Source organism: Lonchura striata, chromosome 1 (assembly GCF_050655825.1).
Source record: "Lonchura striata isolate lonStrDom1 chromosome 1, ASM5065582v1, whole genome shotgun sequence".
Lineage (NCBI taxonomy): Eukaryota > Metazoa > Chordata > Aves > Passeriformes > Estrildidae > Lonchura > Lonchura striata.
This window is the reverse complement of record NC_140703.1, coordinates 69,149,733-69,166,683: the sequence shown is the minus strand read 5'-3', so window position 1 is coordinate 69,166,683 and position 16,951 is coordinate 69,149,733. Positions and strand designations below refer to the sequence as shown.

Sequence of the window (16,951 nt, the reverse complement as noted above, 5' to 3'; positions counted from 1 at the left end):
TTGAGCTCCCATTCTCCTATGTCTTGGATTAGCCTAGTATTTTATAATAGTGATGTTATACTTCTCTGCCTTCTGACACCTGTGAAAAGAAAGAGCTGCTACACAGAACCTAGATGCTGTGTCTATGAGACACTTTAATATACGCTCTTGAGACATTTTAAAAATAGGGTTCACTTTCTCCCTTTGTAACAAAAGTGAAGATAATACTGCTGTTTTGGGAGGAAGTGGGGAAAAACCCCAAATTCCTGAAAGGCTTGAAGATCTCATCCAGATCTTTGGACAGAAGAAAATGGGGAGTAGTGCCATGAATAACTGCTTAAAAGGGGAATGGCAATGCTGTTTCAAGGTGGTAACTGATGGTAACTAGAAAAACAGCAGAAACCATAACCTGTGATTTGGGGTGGTTTGTGCTGTTACAAAACTGCTTTTGTACACTGTCCTTCAGCCTCATCTTTTTACTTAGAACTGTTAGTTTTTAGTAGTTTGTTTACCGATTTGAGTGGAATTTAAAATAATTCAATGAAAGCCCTCCCAAAACAGAGCTGTATTTGAACACACTCAGCAGATCACTCAGGAGAAAATAAATTTACTTTTCTGTCTCCTTCTAAAGCTAGACAGAATGATTCTATTTCTGAAGCAAAGCAACAGGATGGAAGAGCTGATACAGTAAGTAGTTTTAAGAGCTATGTTGTTCCTTAATTTCTAGTTAGACTATTTGGTTACATGTTTACATTCCTTGAGCCAAGAAAAACAATTCTGTCATTTTCATTTTAAGCTCTCCTACATGACTGTTTTTTAAAATGTTACTGCTCACAAGACTAAATTTGCAATACATGGTTGCAGAATGTGTTCTCACAAATAATTCTCTCTGAGGAATATTTTTTGGTGTGCTTATTAAAAAAAAAAAAAAAGCAATACTTGCCCTCCAAACCACCTGGCTTCAGCAGCACTTAGTATTATTCAGAGAGAAATCAAACCTAGGAATTATGTTACTCACCTTAAGATTGGTTTGTCTGGTTTTTTCCCACTTCCATCAAGCTCTGGAAAGTTATTCTTTGGGAATAATTACTTGCTCTCAACCACTACAATCAAGAGTTGAAATTGAGTATTAATTTTAGTCCTGTGTTAGTGATAGGGAAAGTTCTTGCATAATTGGAATTTGACACTGTGTATATGAAAGCTGAATGATTATTGAGACTGAAAACTGACGACGGAATTATAAAAGGATTCAATTACAAATTTAAGTTTTATCCTTAACGACCTGAAACTTCACAGTTAACAAACTGTTACAAGTGAAAATAGGCAAAATGTCTTTGTCCTTTCTCTTATCTCCTTCGTTCCCTTTTTGAGTGGATTACAGTAAACTGCTGAACCCATTCATTGCCCTGGAGGTGACTTTAAAATGGAATCTGATTTGCATCAAAAATGGGGATTATCTGCTTATTTGTTTTTTACATGTACCTCTGAAAATGTTACCTTTCATTTTCAGAGATGGAGTCAGGTACACAGTGGATGTTTAGAGGTCTGTTCCTTGACTGTTAAAGTGATGCTTACTGGTACAAATTTTGTCTTTGGTTTACAGATTTTGCACAACTATTTTTACAAGCATGATAAATGTCCTGGGATAAGTGATGCAAGTATGCTGTCTGTACCAGAGACAGTAAAGCTAAATCCTGAAGATGACATCAAAGATTTCGGTATGCATTGATGCTTTACCTAATAAGTATTTGGTGAAGCAAGACCGAAGATAAAACTACATTCTGTGTTTTGGGCTGTTCTTATGGCTGGTTTGTTCTGTCATCTGTGTACTCCGAGTCCCTGAGTTGATTCTCATTTGTAAAATTATTCTAGCCTTGAGTCAGTGAATTAAATCAGTGTCCTAGTTAAGCCATGAAAGCCAGGTTGCCACTGGACAACAACCAGATTACCACTGTGAAGTGTGTTCACTGCAGTTGGAGAGGTGAGACTGTGGGAGAGCTGAGACAGAAAAATCGTACAGGCTCAAGGGGGAGCAAGATTACTGCTTCTAGCTGATGAACAGGCTTAACTTTATCATGACGTTTCACCCCAGCACTCACTATTCTGTGGCGAGCTTGTTTTTTGATCTTGCTGTATCCTTTCATCATTTACTTCACCTGCTCAAAATAGGTAGTTCAAAATGTGACAATCCTTTTGGAAAAAAATGTTTTGGATTTCTTTAAATGAATGTAGAAAGTACAAAAGACAAGGGAAAAATATTTTCATTCTGTGTTTTTAGATCATGTTAGTGAACAAGTGAAAGTGTAAATTCCATTGGGAGATTTTTTTATTTTAGTTGAGAAATGATGGCAGAAGGGAAGATAATTACCAGAAATTTATTCAGCATGTGTGGGTGTAAAAAGTGCTGTAGAGATTCATGCTGGCTAGACAGGACAGTATATCCTTAGGATCTTATGTCTCCTTATCTGAATTGAGTGGCCTGCCCTAAAAATAAGGTTTGGTGGCACATGTAAGAATTATGAAAGAATCAGTTTAGAATTTGATAAGGAAAGCTGAGAATGCTAGCATCAGGAAGCATTGTTGCTTACAGAGTGATATAGGCCTGCTGTTTTTATACTGTAGGTTCAAATATGATGAAAAGAATTTGTTTGGTAGTAAATGTATTCAAATAATCTGTAATTAGCAAAATATTCTTAGAAATTAAGGACAAATTATTTGATCTTGGTCTATTTTCCAGTAGGTCCTATTACATTGCATGCTACCATAGTGAAGATCAGTTAAAACAGTGTCTGAGAAAAATAGAGGGAGAAGACCATCATTTGTCTTAGAGTTTAAAATAACTTGCAAGTGTTTCCCTTTTCCTATGTTCTCCCCTTCTGATAATTTGGCATTTGGAGATGCTGTGTAAAAAAAAGAGAGCTCCACATTTGTAGCTTTCAGATGTTGGTTTTCTGTGGAAGAGTGTTATAGGATCGTAAAGTACAATAAATTTTATTAGGTTTCTGTTTTGTTTCAGTTAAAGAACATAAGATCATAATATATCAAATCATCACCCTCCAGTGAGTTTAGAAGTCAGAATTAATTTCCCTGAGTTTTGTTTTTCCCTGTAATGAGATTATTCAGCGTACAGACAGTATCTGTACAGTCTTTCAGTTAGTCCTTGTTTTCTTTAATACTAAAAAGTAATGTCTCTTGTTTAAGTAAAAACAAATAAGCTGTGTCTGTGTAGAAAGCTTTACCGACAAGTAATCACAGGACAAAAGGGTATGGACACAGAAGTTTTTTCAGAGGAACTTACTTCAATAAAGGAAAATTACCTACCTGTGCACTTAATATGTAGAGTTACAATTTCTTTTTGAGATCTCATTTACCACTCAGGCAAAAAAATAGAAAGTAAAGAGAATGGGTAACTTTTTATGCCTACAACATCAGCATGAACCTATAGCTGATGCATTGCAAATACTTGGTTGTGTGTGACCAAGTACTGGGAAATCTGTGGACTCCCAAATGGAAAATCTTTCAGATACTACACTGTTTAAAAGTTCTAATAGGGAAAGTTACAGAGTCATGAGTTAAAGAAATTATACGTTAAAAAAGTTAATAGAAAAAGTTAAGCTATTGGTTATGGGCCTAAGGAAAACGGAGGACTGTTTTCTAGGTACTTTATTATGATTCCTGTGATATGAAAAAGCCTTAAAAAGCACTCTGTAAATGAAACCTGTTTTTGAATGTGAAATGTTCTCATAATTGGGTCTCATTTCATAAGTGGGTCTCATAAGTGGGTCTCATTTCATACATTTGAGAAGGTAATATTTTTATTTGGCGTGTATAAGCTCTCCAAAGTAGAGTTTGGGTTATTTTCCCCCTATTGCATGTTATTTCTAAACACATACAAAAATTTCTCATTATTATTCTAATATTTGTGCCAATCATGGAACTACTTAAAAGCTTCATAATCAATTAAAAGACTGAGAATATTTCTGAATCTTTCTAGATACTTTACTATTTTATATCATAATAGAAGACAATTTAATAATTAATTTTTATATAAGCGTTTCTTTAGCTGCCAGTTATAGATAAAAATAGGCAGCTTATTAAAAGTACCTGGTACCTACCATCAGGTATAAATTCTGGAAGAAAAAAATCAATATATTTATCTTGTAAAATTTACTACTCATTCTCTGTTTGTAGGGGGGAAAAATTACTCTTTTGAGACAGCCAGGTCTCATCTTGGTAGGCTTAGCCACTACAGAGCTCAGGAGGCCAGGGTATTTACATGTATTTCCTTTACTTCCTGTTTCCTCTAGCAGCTGCTTACGTTTTTCTTTACCAACTCACTCCTGAGTAAAGCTAATGACTATAAAATTGAAAGCTCTATTTATGAATACTGTTCCCAAGTTATTTCCTAAAGCTTATTTTCTTAATTCTTTTCCTCTCTCCATCTTCTCTAAACTCCAGAGTCAGAGGTGTTAGATGGCTTACTGGGTGAGATGGATAGCTTTGAGGACACAGTCAGCATGCCAGCTGAGTCCAGTGGAACTCTTCTGCTGATTCCACATGCTCTGGATGCAGTGGAGAAATATGAGATAAATCCAGAAAAACCACAAGAAAAAGGGGATGTTCCCTCTCAGCAGCCTGATGGAAGAAAGAATGGAATTTCACAGGAAATCAAAACAAATAGCTGGAAATTAGAAAACAGCCACTGTGCTCAGGTGAACAGTTCTTTACTCCAAAACACCAGTGAAGATGATGGTTTAATAGGACACAAAAAAGAATTGGAGTCTCTTAGGAATGCAGGAGATGTGAATGATTATAGACCAGACAGGTCCTTTGAGAATGAGAGGCCTGTGAAAGAAAGTGTGCACTCTCCATCAAACCAGTGGTCTCAACTGAACTTATCTGGTCTTGACAAAGCTCATATGGAGATGTCTGTATGTAGCTCTGCACCTTCTGACTTACGTGGGGGAGAAAATTTAGAAGAAAAGTCATTACTAATGGCCAAGGATGATCCTGTGGAAACATCTTTACTGAACTCTTCATGCTTGATAAAAGCACAAAAGCTCTTGAGTGCGGATTTGTCAGAAAAATTCTGTGAAATGAAAAACACTGAAAACAACTCAACATCGGAAATAACTCCAGTAAAATCTGTGTCATTGAGTGTTCAAGATCCAGAGTTAGTAAAAGGATGTGCAGCTGAGGTTTCCAAAATGAGCTTCTTAAACTGTAATTCTTTTTTAATTGAACATGGAAATGTCACAGAGTGTTCTGTTGTCTACAGTGAGAAGTTTCCCAAGCATTTAAAAGCAACTTCTAAATCTGTCGTAACTGATGTTCTGTCTCACCCACTTGTGTCTAGTGCCAAATCTCCAGATAATTGTGATGACCTGTATTTAATAAATAGTGAAAATACTCCTACAAAGTCTGGTTTTAAAAACCTGAAGATGTTACCCAGTCTGAGAAAGAGATCCAAGAAATTTATTTATAGAATAAATAATACTTTACTGTATCAAGATGAAAAAATACAAAAAGAAGTAACCTCTGAATCACCTATTCATACTGCATTGCCACATTTGGAATCAGATTCATATGAATTTAGAGACTGTCTGGTGGCCAGTGATGTTGAGCAAGGTATATTATTAAATCTTTTATAATTTGTGGAGGATTCGTTATTATGAGCCTTTCATGTAAATGTTTCAGATAAAATCATGTAAAATCTAGTGTTCGTGGAAAAGTAGCTGGGCGATTGGGAATCAACATATGGGATTGGTCTGTTAAACAGTGATAAGGATAGCATCATTTTCAAGTAATCTTGTGATAACCTTTTTCCTAACAGTCTAGTTTCTGGAATAGAAACTTCCACTCTGAGCCATTATTGTAATTGACAAGCTTAGTTATCTTTGTCAATGCTGCTTTTACATCAATAGTGTCGAGGGCCATTTTGTCCTAGCTGGTAACTTCTAAGTGATCATAAAGAATATTAAAGTTGTATAGTTATTTTTCTTTTAATGAAAATCTGAATCTACACTTGTTTGAATATTTCTCTCTATTTTTCTCTGTAATGTCTTGTCTTGTAGACCACTTTCTTCCTGCTGAGAGACAGTATTTGGAATCAAATATGAGGACAAAGAACTTCAGTGCTTCTACTTTAAAAATTGATATAATGGATAACTCATCTGATAATTCCTTCAGTGATAGGTTGAAACAACAAGATCTTGAAGACCTGAGGGAAAATGCAAGAGAAGATCAACCTGCTGCATCAATAAAATGCTTAGAAGTATCTGAAGACACACTGAAAGAAGACACAACAAATTCTTTAAATAGTGAGATTCTTTCAAATATAAAACGTAAAGTTCTGACTTCAGCATGCCTAATGGCAAGAAAGCATTCCAGATTTCTCCCTAAAAGCTGTGCATTAGGGAAAGGTGAAGAAGGTAAGGACATGAGTGCTAAGGTGAACAATGGAGCTGCTGTACCTCAGAACCTGAAAGAGCTTGGGTCTTCTCACAGAGACAAGGAACTCTTGATTGATATTCACAGTGACTCGACGTCGTTGTGTCAGATCAACTTTGGCATAACTGGAGTCAGTAGTGACCGTTGCAATAAATTATCACCCAATAAAAGGCATTCTACAGATCAGAGGTCAGGAGTTGACTGTGGAGAAGTACAGAGACCTTTGGGAATAAACTGCTCAGAAAATAACAGTACTGTATTAAAACAAGGGGAGAAAACAGATGCAGCTGCCTTTTCAGAGGATGTAGCCAACAGTGAAGACCCAAAGCCAGCTGAAAACAGCAAAAGCCCTCAAGCAGCTGCATTCAGTAATGTACCTGTAGACATTTCTAAAGAATTATTAGGTTGTGGAGATAATAATTCTTTAAATGAAGTAATTGCTGTGGAAGATAAACAAGTAGCACCTATGTATTCCAGAAAAATGCCTAACAAGAACTTAAAATGTAAAGGGGAATCATCAGTGAATCTTAATGCATGCAGTTTGAATCTGGGCTTCAGTGGCTTTCAGACTGCCTCCAATAAACAGATTAAATTCTCTGAAGCCAGTATAGCAAAAGGCAGAATGCTGTTCAAGGATATTGAAAATGAATGCTTTGGAGCCTCTTCCATGGAAAGAGTCAGAAACTTTTCACATCAAGTTAAAAAGGAAAATATGCTATTCTCAGATTCAAAAAGCAAGCTGGGGAGTAATTTATCTGATTCTTCAGATTCACAGGCAAGTTTTCTTGAACCCAGGCATACACAGTTTACTCCACATAAAGTTAGCTTGTGTAAAAACTTTCCTAGAACTCCACAAGCCTTGAAAGAATCAAATCATACCTTGACAGCAAGCCAAGAAGCTGAAATTGCTGAACTTTCCAGTATCTTGGAAGAAACAGGTAGTCAGTTTGAATTTACACAGTTCAGAAAGCAAAGTAATGCAATACAAAGTCACAACTTGCACCAATTAGAAACTGTAGAAACACATGGAACAAAGAATGTAGAAAATATTTCTGAAACAAGGAAAGATGTGGGGGTTTGTAGCACTTTTGAATTGGAAAATCAAGTAAAAAATGACAAGTATTGTGCTCAGGAGGAAGACACAAATGAAGACACTGAATTGGTGAAAAATGAAAAAGAAAATGCAGTGTTTTTCCACAAAAATGATAAAAAAGTTACTTTTACTGACTTAGACATAAATGAAAGTAGAAGATCTGATGAGAGCTTTCCCATAGCTAAGCAGGACAGCTTTTCTAATTTCATAGGCTTTACTTCAGCTGGAGGTAAAAAAATAAATATTTCAAAAGCAGCTTTGAGCAGGTCTGCAGAGCTCTTCAGAGACTTGGATGATGATAACTACTTGTTCAAATCTTCTGAAACTGCTACTAGATGTCACAATTCAAATGGATCTATGTCTTCTAACAGTAATTTTTCCAGATGCCTGACAAAAGAAAGCAAAGAAAAAACTGTTCATGTTTCAGATTTCAAAAGTGTTAATGCTGTTTCCCACACAGGTTCTGTCTCCTACCATGCACAGAATAAAAATGAGGAACAAACTAGTACAGTATTCAAGGAGAATATGGAAAACAAGACAAAAATATCAGTAAATAATACTGAAAATGTTAGTTTTGATAGTATTAACATTATCAACAGCCTATTATCCACTAAAAATCATAAGCAGAATTATAAAACTTCCAAAGAAATTTTAAATCGAGGGGATGATGAAGGCAATTTGCAAGACCACTCATTAGATGTAACATGTCTAGAAGACGCTATTACAACTGTAGAAGAACACAGTTTAAGTACATCATACGGAATGGAAAACCAGTGTCCTAAGCAGAAAGAAGACGGAAAGGAAAATGAATGTTTGTCACCAAAACTTCAGACTCCAGCTGGTGGTGATATATCCATTCCTGATGCAGCTTTGGATTATTCTCTGTCCTTGTTCAGTGTACAGTGCAGAGAAGGAGACGTAAATGTTTTGGAGAACTCTGATAAAGAAAAAACAGATTGTAAAAATATGGAAGAAGACACCAGTCATGATAAGGACCTGCTAGTGAATGAAAGCAGAATAAAAATAGGTTCTTACCATCATTCTCAAATACCTCTTGAACAAGAGGTAAACATGGGGGAAAATGAAGTGGAAGGGAGTTATCTGACTGGTTTTCGTACTGCTAGTGGCAAGAAAATAGCAATTGCTGATGGATTTTTGGCTAAAGCAGAACAGTTTTTTGCAGATGTTGATGTAGGAAATGACAATTTTGAGACTCTCACCAAGAAAAGGAAATGTGGCAAGAACTGTGTTAAAGACTGTGATTTATGTATTGAAAGCATTGCTCAGTGTGACTCGGAAAAACTCAATTTAAATGAAGAGCTTGTTGCTGAAGAGCTTGGAGATCAGGCAATAGATAGCAGTCCTATTAAACATGCTGTGATTCTTGATCCTGCTTGTGAAGGGAGTTTGGTAACTTCACATATGCATAAAAAAGCTGATATCAGACCAGGAAAATCAGAATTAGAATCCCTTAAAGGACAGAAGATTGATGCTTTAAGTAGAACTCATTTGTCTGAAGATGGAAAATTCCTTGCAGAGAAAATGGTGGACTACTCACCAGGAAAGAGGGATGATTTGGAAAACACACATGATTTTCCTGTGCACTCTGCTGCATCTCTGCATTTAATAAAGGTACCACATGATGTCAAAGATAACTGTGTGCCTGGAGGTACAAAAAATACTTTATTTGTTGAGGAGAGCAACAATAAAGGCGATCAATTGCTCCTTTTAGATTCAAAAAGTAGATGCTCTTACATGAATGGTGACAGTAAAGAATTCAACTTAGAACATTTAAATGAACCTGCTGCTGATAAAAATAGCTTCACAGACACTATTGACAGTGCTTGCCAAAACCAGACACTAGTCAGTCTTCTTGAAGAGGAAACTAATTTTAACAGGTTAAAAGAAACAACACTTAAGGTTGAAAAGCAAAGGGGTGATCTGAAACAAACCGTGTTTAGCACAGCAAAAGGGAAAGCTGTGTCTGTTTCAGAAAGTGCATTAGCAAGTGTAAGACAGATGTTTCAAGACTGCAGTGAGGCTGTAAAATATGACATTGAGCCTAATTCAAGAAGGAATCAAACAGAAATTGCTAGAAATTCATCTGTAGTCCTTCACACTGAGTGTCCTAATTCTGCTAATTTTTTTAATGCTACAACTAGTAAAGAGTTTATTAAAGTAAACGCAAGTGCTGATGAAAACAGTCACCAAGAAAGAAGCACATCTGCAGATGCAAAGTCTGTTTCAAATTCTCCGAAGCAATCCTTTGAGCAGAATAGTAAGCTTTTAGGGCACTTTGTTCCAAATAAGCAAATAAAGCCATCAGATGCTTCTACAAGCCATTTCGGATTTTTTAGTACAGCAAGTGGAAAGCCTGTACAGCTTTCAGAAGAGTTACTCAGGAAAGCTAGACAGCTCTTTTCTGAAATGGAAGGTAGTCATTCACCACATGTACAAGAAGCATCTTTAGTTGAGGAAGATGTTGAAAAGTCTAAAATGCACATTGAAGTACTACCTAGGGAAATGCAGGTAGTATCATCAAAAGGGGAAGAAAATACCAGCCCTGAACTGATTTCAGATTCTGCTTTTGGCTTCAGCACTGCTAGTGGAAAGCAGGTAAAAGTTTCAAAAGATGCCTATCAAAAAGCAAAGGCAATTTTAGAAGAATCTGATTACTTTTTGAGTAGTGGGCTTTGTACTACAGATCAGCTTAATTCAATTAAAGACAGTGGTCAACGTGTAGAATCTTTAACAGATAAGGTGATCTCAGAATTCAAAACTAAAAACAGCTGCAATCAAGACTCTGACTTTAAAGGCATCTGCCCTCAGGAAATAAAGTATTTTCCAAGCACTCACCATGTCAAAATGCCTGAGCACACACCATACAATCAGAAAAAGAAGCAGTTAGCATCATTTAAAAATAACTTCCAGCAAGCGAAAACCGAGTCTTTTGGAAAAGGGCAGCTGAATCTGTGGTCAAAAACAGACTCTGAAGCAATTTCATGCAGTGCTACTGCTAAAGCAGAAATTAATAGTAATCTTCTCCAAAGTCCAAAAAATTACTTGGAAGTCGAAGCTGCAGAAAGTGCAAGAGCTTTTATGGAAGACAGTTTTTCCAGTTCTGGAGTACAAATTAATGCTGTGCAGACCTTCAGTGGCAGACCAGATAAAAACTTCCAAACTAAGACCTTTGGGAAGAGGCACCTTGAAGAAAACAACTCACTTGGTAGGTATTTTATCTTACAGATGTTCAACTCCATATTTCTACATAGTGGATTGGTTTAGGTTTTGGGGGATTTTTTGCATGTTACGTTGATTTTTAGCTCACAGAAACATTCAAGTTCTTTCTCTAGGTGTCTGACAAAAACTCTTCTTGCTGCAGGCTAGTTCATCCATTCTGTCCAGACTTAAATATGCACAGTAGAAGCTAAATTTGTGATTAGTAATTTTGAACATGTACAGGTTTGCTGTTTTACTGTAAGCTTTCAGAAGAAAGCTGCTATTCGTTTTCTCTCTGAGCAGACTTTTTCTTCCTCTCTGTACAAATCTAGTGTTTTTTCTTTGAAAAATTAGTACCAGTATTTCAATTTTCACCTTTTTGTGCATTGTAGGTGAGGACAATGTTTTGCTTGTATCAAGATTGCTAGTCTGATATGAAAAATAGTTGTTGGTTTAAATGTAGTTTCTTGCCTTCTGAAACTGGTCTGTCTAGGGCTGAAGTGTTGGTACTTGATGCTTGTGCAGAAATACAGACCAGTTCAGGAACCTGGGCTAGCTGGAAACTCCCTGTGCAAGGGGAGATTGCAGCAGAGTCCCTGCCTGGCTGCACAGGTTCAGGTGCAAGAGTCAGGCAGGCTAGCGCTGGAAAGTTTGGGTAGGTGGCAAAAGCCAGGGTAGGACTCTTACCAATCCAGACTGAAATAGCTGTGCCACAGCTGAACCCTGACCTTAGTTACAGTTTCTGTAAAAGATGAGTTAATCTTAAAAGTTTGGAGGGACTCTTGAGTTACTGAAAGTCTAAAGAGAGATACAAGTGAAGTGCAGTCTGAGAGCTGTGGTGCTTACAGACTTCATTTTGGGTGGAAAAGAATTACTGATCACAAAAGTTTAATAACAGGCTTCATTATGTGGGATTTTGTTGTCACTCTTGGTAGCACAATATGCAGTCATTCTGTACAGGAGAAACTTCTGCAATTTGTGGTGAGGTGGCTCTGTGTTTGAAAAGGCCATTTAAGGCACATGACCTGAAAACTTCTTACATCTGCTTGCTTTGACTTCAGTGTTTTATTTAGAAATTACAGTTGTGTTGTGCCAATTGATAAGAAACTGAACTTGAAAGGTACATCACTTTTAAAACTTTTGTGTTTTTATTCTAGGTGAACCTCCAATTAAGAGGCAGCTTCTGCTTGAATTTAACAGAACAAAGAATTCCCCCAGGTCTTTGAAAGCTTCTAAAAGCACCCCTGATGGTAATTTTAGTCATCTTGTGTTCTAAGCAGTAGTCCAGTGTCAGTTGGTATCTTGAGAATTCTTCAATTTCCAATAACATAACATATAATAAGTTTACTTAACTACTGCATTTATCAATGTAGTCATGGAAATTCAGGCAAGGTGCTGTGGTAATGTCCCTGCAGACTTGAAATCTTGTGATTAATGATTTGCCTTATTGCATAGACTCTAAATATATTCCTTCTGCAAGAACTCTGGCTTAATTTCCAGTTCTGGAGGAATTTACCCGCTCTCTCACAATCCTAAATCTCAAATTCTAGACTCAATAGGAGGAATGCATTTTATTGGTTAACTTTGTGTAGAAACTTACTGGTGATATACTTACTATATAATTACTTCTGATATGAAACTTCCTCTTTGCACCCTAAGGGCATAGCACAAATGGGTTTACATTCCAGGCAGATATTATTTAGTTACATTGATAATTCCAAGATAAGCATGTCCCTCAGTAATGGAAGGAGGAGTTTGTGCAAATGTGCCTTTTTCTGTTGTAGTGTCAAATAAAAGAATAAAAGTTGCTGAAAGAGTTCTAAATGAATGGTGAGCTTACCTGGAGTTAAATACATGATAAACATTACCCTTTCAGGAGCCTAAAAATATCTTGCTGGCTCACAAACATAAACTCTTGAGAGCTCAGCATTGTGAGTACTTAATCTTTAGATCTCTCTGGAACGATGTTTAAAAAAACATTTTTGGGGGCAGGAATAAATAAAGCTGTTTATATAAACTCTGAAGACTTCTCTATATATCATTAATATAGATAAAGCATGTGCTATAAATTTCTATGTAATGTGCCATTTCAAACATTTTTTTTCTTACTATCTTACAGGCATTTTTAAAGACAGAAGAAAATTTATGTACCATGTGCCTTTAAAACCCATAACTTGTCAGCCTTTTGGGTGAGAAATTTTTGAGTTACTACCCAACTTCATGAAAGGCTAATCATTTTATGACAAAAATACTAAGTTACCATATAACGCATGCTGCTGCAGTAGATCTAGTGTATGCTATATATATCTATAGTAGATGATAAACAAACTATACCCTATTATACTGTGTCTTTTCTCAATAGAAAGAAGTATTCTGTTTCTTAAATATCAAGGATTGATATTTTGTCTTTTTACTGATACAGAATTGAAATTTTGTATTACTAAATTAAGAATACAAAACTCCTGACAAAGATTTTTGTCAGGAAGATGAAACCTGTATGCTTAAATGTTTTCATTTCTGTAGGTCAACTGAAGAACGACAAGAAGTCAAGAATCCTACCCTTACCCTGCCAGATCAAGATTTGAGAGGATTCCAGTCTAAACCTGCCATTTTTCAGCACTGTGCTCTCAGGCACTCTTCAGATAGTGCTGCAGGGGTTTCCACTCCCTGTAAGGCCTCGGCAAAAGAGAGTGAAGAAACGAGAAGTTTGTACAAATCTGGCAAAGCTGCTAAAACTTTTATTCCACCCTTCAAAACCAAGCTGACATTTTCTACAAGCGAACAAGGCAGCAGCAGCAGATGTGACTCACCCATCAGCAAAAGTATGAACAAAGAGATGGAACTAAATCAGATCAGAACTGAACAAAATACTGCTGACCCTCAAGATCAGCAGCCTTGTGTCCAGCATGCAGCAGACACTGACCTAGAAAATGGCAATTTAGGTATTTTCAGATTTTACTCACTTAACTATTGTGAATACTATCTATCAGAGTTGATTCTTTAGGGGTTTTTGTATAATTTGCAGACTTTTTTTTTTTTTTAATAAAGGAAGCTTCATTTTAAGGCTTTTTTTATTTTGGCAGGAAAATTAGGAAATTACTATTTTCCTAATATTGCACTCTTAAAAGAGCATATACTGTTTATCGTCAAAGTTAATTGAGAAAAGGAAAATATTTCACACAATGCTTAGAAACAGACAACTTATGTTTCATTTGATATTAGATTTTTCTTATATACCTCATAGATAAAATAATCTAGGAACCTCAGATTAGCCTTGCTATACTTCAATCATTTTTATAGGAGCTTGTTTTCATTCTGTCTTCTAATTAAAATGTAGACTTAGCCATATAAATGGTTGATTGTGTCCTTGTTAAAGAGGCAGACTTTGAATGCTCAACTGTTTGACTTAAAAATGTGGATTTATGCCTTCTAAGCTCTCTTGAATGCTCTGTTTTTTTTGGTTACTTCTATAATTTACAATCAAATAATCCGGATTTTTTTTCAGAAGGACTTCTGTATATTTGAACAGGTGTATGAGTATTTGCAGAATTAGATCCTGCAGTAACAGGCCAAAATTTCAGGATTAAGGATTTCTGCAGTCGTCAACTAATTTCTTTCCATTTGGAGTTTTCTATGAAGACTGAGTTCAGTCTTCATATGAGAAAAATATGTGGATGGAAGTTTAATTCAGGGGCTTTTATAAAATTAATATGGATATGTAATTTGTTTTATATAAATATTCAAATGCCTTCAGTAATTACTGCTTTCTAAATGCATTAAACTTTTAATATTTAGACCTGTAGTTCCTAAAAATCTGCAGAGTAGCACAGAAAAAATGCTGCTCTGAATCTGCTACAGCATCACTGTATATCTTTATTTGATAATGCTTTTAAAACGTTGTGATGATTTGGGTTTTTTTAATTTGCAGCTATGGCCAGGATGGTGACAAATCTCCGCTGTGCCAGAGATCTGCAGGAAATGAGAATTAAAAAGAAATATAGGCAAAATATTCGTTCACAGCCAGGCTCTCTTTATGTCATTAAAACATCTGCCAGCAACAGAATCTCTCTGAAAACTGCAGTAGAAGAGAAATCTCCTAGCTTTTATTCTACAGAAGAGGTATACTGATATCTTTGTATTTTCAGTCTCACATCTGTTTCTCAAAACTAGCAAATAAAAACTCAGTAGCTTTTGAATAGATAAATTTTTCAGTTTTTAGGTTATTTACAGTAGCTGTTACACCAGTTGCTACAGTATTTAAGTGGCATATATCCACTTTTAAGACTATTCCAAATAATAAAGGTCATAAATCTCTAGTGTTATAATCAAACAGGAAAAAAAATTCACCAATTAAAATGCACATGAAAAGCATTTAAGCTTAGGTAAATCTATATGAATATGCTCTTCCTTTTGGTACTGTGAAAGTACAAAACCTATTTAATTTTTTTAAACACTTTCAAAGAACACTGTGATGCTGTTCTGCTAAAACAGTTGTTGGGGATCATCCATTTTCCATGGTTTACGTATGAAATGGCAAGGTCAGACAAAAGCAGTCTCAACCTTAAATAAATATTTAATCTGAATTAATAAGATTGGATATTTAAACTCTCTGTTAAATTCTCACTGTATTGTCATTATTTTGTCTTTTCCATCTGATTTTTTTCAGCTATACACATATGGTGTTTCAAAACAGTGTATACAAGTTAACAGCACAAATGCAGAATCTTTCCAGTTTCTCATCAAGGACTTTTTCAGTAAGGAGTATTTGTTAGCTGGAAATGGAATGCATCTTGCTGATGGAGGATGGCTAATACCTACAGATGAGGGAAAAGCTGGGAAAAAGGAGTTTTACAGGTACTGTTGCTTATGAACTTGGGACAACTATGCTATTTATGAGATAGCAATTCTCTTGTCTCCTAGAATAAATCCAACATAGTGGTATTTTAAAGCCTCTGACTGCTGGTTTTTTACTATGCATTTTTAGTACACCTCCATTGGCGTAAATAAAGATATTATAGGATTGTGAATTTTCTATGTAGATTCATGTTGCTAGTGATTGATCCTCACTGACCATTAAGGAAAGCAAAGTCAGTTTGGAAAATTTCTGGAAATTTTTCAGTGATGTAAATAGTCTGAAAAATAGGCAAGTCAAAATTTGCAGTGGATTTCAGGTTCATTTATTAACAATTTATATGCAGAGCCCTCCTTGACACTCCTGGTGTGGACCCCAATCTAATAACAGAGGCCTGGGTTTACAATCACTACAGATGGATTGTATGGAAATTGGCAGCCATGGAAGTGTCTTTCCCACATGAATTTGCTAACAGATGTTTGACGCCAGAAATGGTCCTGTTGCAGTTGAAATATAGGTATGTGTATAGCAATATATTGGGAGCTGTAATTTGTGTTACTGTGTGCTTTCTGGTTCGTCAATATTACAAAATAAGCACATCTACCTTGCACTCATTACTTAGCAGAATGCTTGTATTGTTAAACTTACACACAGCGGTATTAAAAACATAGTGTGTGTTACCTGCAAAAGTGTAGAAAACATTTGATTTGCTACAGTGGTGCTTAATCATGTAGATTGAGTAACCAACTGTTTGCTACAATTGTGTTTAAAGAAAAACAATGTGATGGATTTTGTTTGCTGTAACTAAGCACAAATTCCTTTTTGTAGGTATGATTTGGAAGTTGACAAAAGTAAACGATCGGCAATCAAAAAGATAATGGAAAGAGATGATGCAGCAGGTAAAACACTTGTACTGTGTATTTCCAAAATCATATCGCTGAACACAGTTGTATCTCCTAGCAGTAGCAATAAGAACATGGAAAGTAAAAAAGCAGCAGCTTTAATTGAAGTTACTGATGGCTGGTATGGGATCAGAGCTCTTCTGGATCCACCTCTCAAAGCTTTCTTAGATAGAAGGCAGCTGACTGTTGGTCAGAAGATCATAGTGCATGGAGCAGAACTTGTTGGTCCTCAAAATGGATGTACGCCACTGGAAGCCCCAGATTCCCTTATGTTAAAGGTAAATAAAATCTTCTGTTTGATTGGATGTGACAGAGAGATGTTATAAATGCTACTTAATTGAGCCATATTTTGTAAAGAGGAAAAGTTATTGGGGTTTTACAAACAGATGGAGCTTTGCTGAAGTTCAGTAAGCAAATTTGTAAAGTTGGAAGAGAAGTTTGTAGTATAAAATTCTA

The 16,951-nt window shown here is 35.9% G+C and overlaps 1 protein-coding gene across 3 annotated transcripts in view; it reads left to right on the top strand.

The window, feature by feature from the left end:
* BRCA2 (BRCA2 DNA repair associated) overlaps window positions 1–16,951 on the top strand; it is a 34,279-nt gene that overhangs the window by 6,159 nt on the left and 11,169 nt on the right. For 2 of the 3 annotated variants that reach the window (XR_014955264.1, XM_021541870.4), the window contains exons 9-19: window positions 611–666; window positions 1,583–1,697; window positions 4,438–5,607; window positions 6,054–10,748; window positions 11,899–11,991; window positions 12,861–12,930; window positions 13,265–13,683; window positions 14,670–14,860; window positions 15,408–15,595; window positions 15,940–16,110; window positions 16,422–16,773. Coding sequence is in view for 2 of the 3 variants with exons in the window: in XM_021541870.4 (XP_021397545.4) it covers window positions 611–666; window positions 1,583–1,697; window positions 4,438–5,607; window positions 6,054–10,748; window positions 11,899–11,991; window positions 12,861–12,930; window positions 13,265–13,683; window positions 14,670–14,860; window positions 15,408–15,595; window positions 15,940–16,110; window positions 16,422–16,773 (7,520 nt within the window). In the remaining variant the exon portion in view is untranslated. Of the gene's footprint in view, window positions 1–610; window positions 667–1,582; window positions 1,698–4,437; window positions 5,608–6,053; window positions 10,749–11,898; window positions 11,992–12,860; window positions 12,931–13,264; window positions 13,684–14,669; window positions 14,861–15,407; window positions 15,596–15,939; window positions 16,111–16,421; window positions 16,774–16,951 lie in introns of those variants that run through there. The other variant, XM_085579407.1, reaches the window with a different exon arrangement.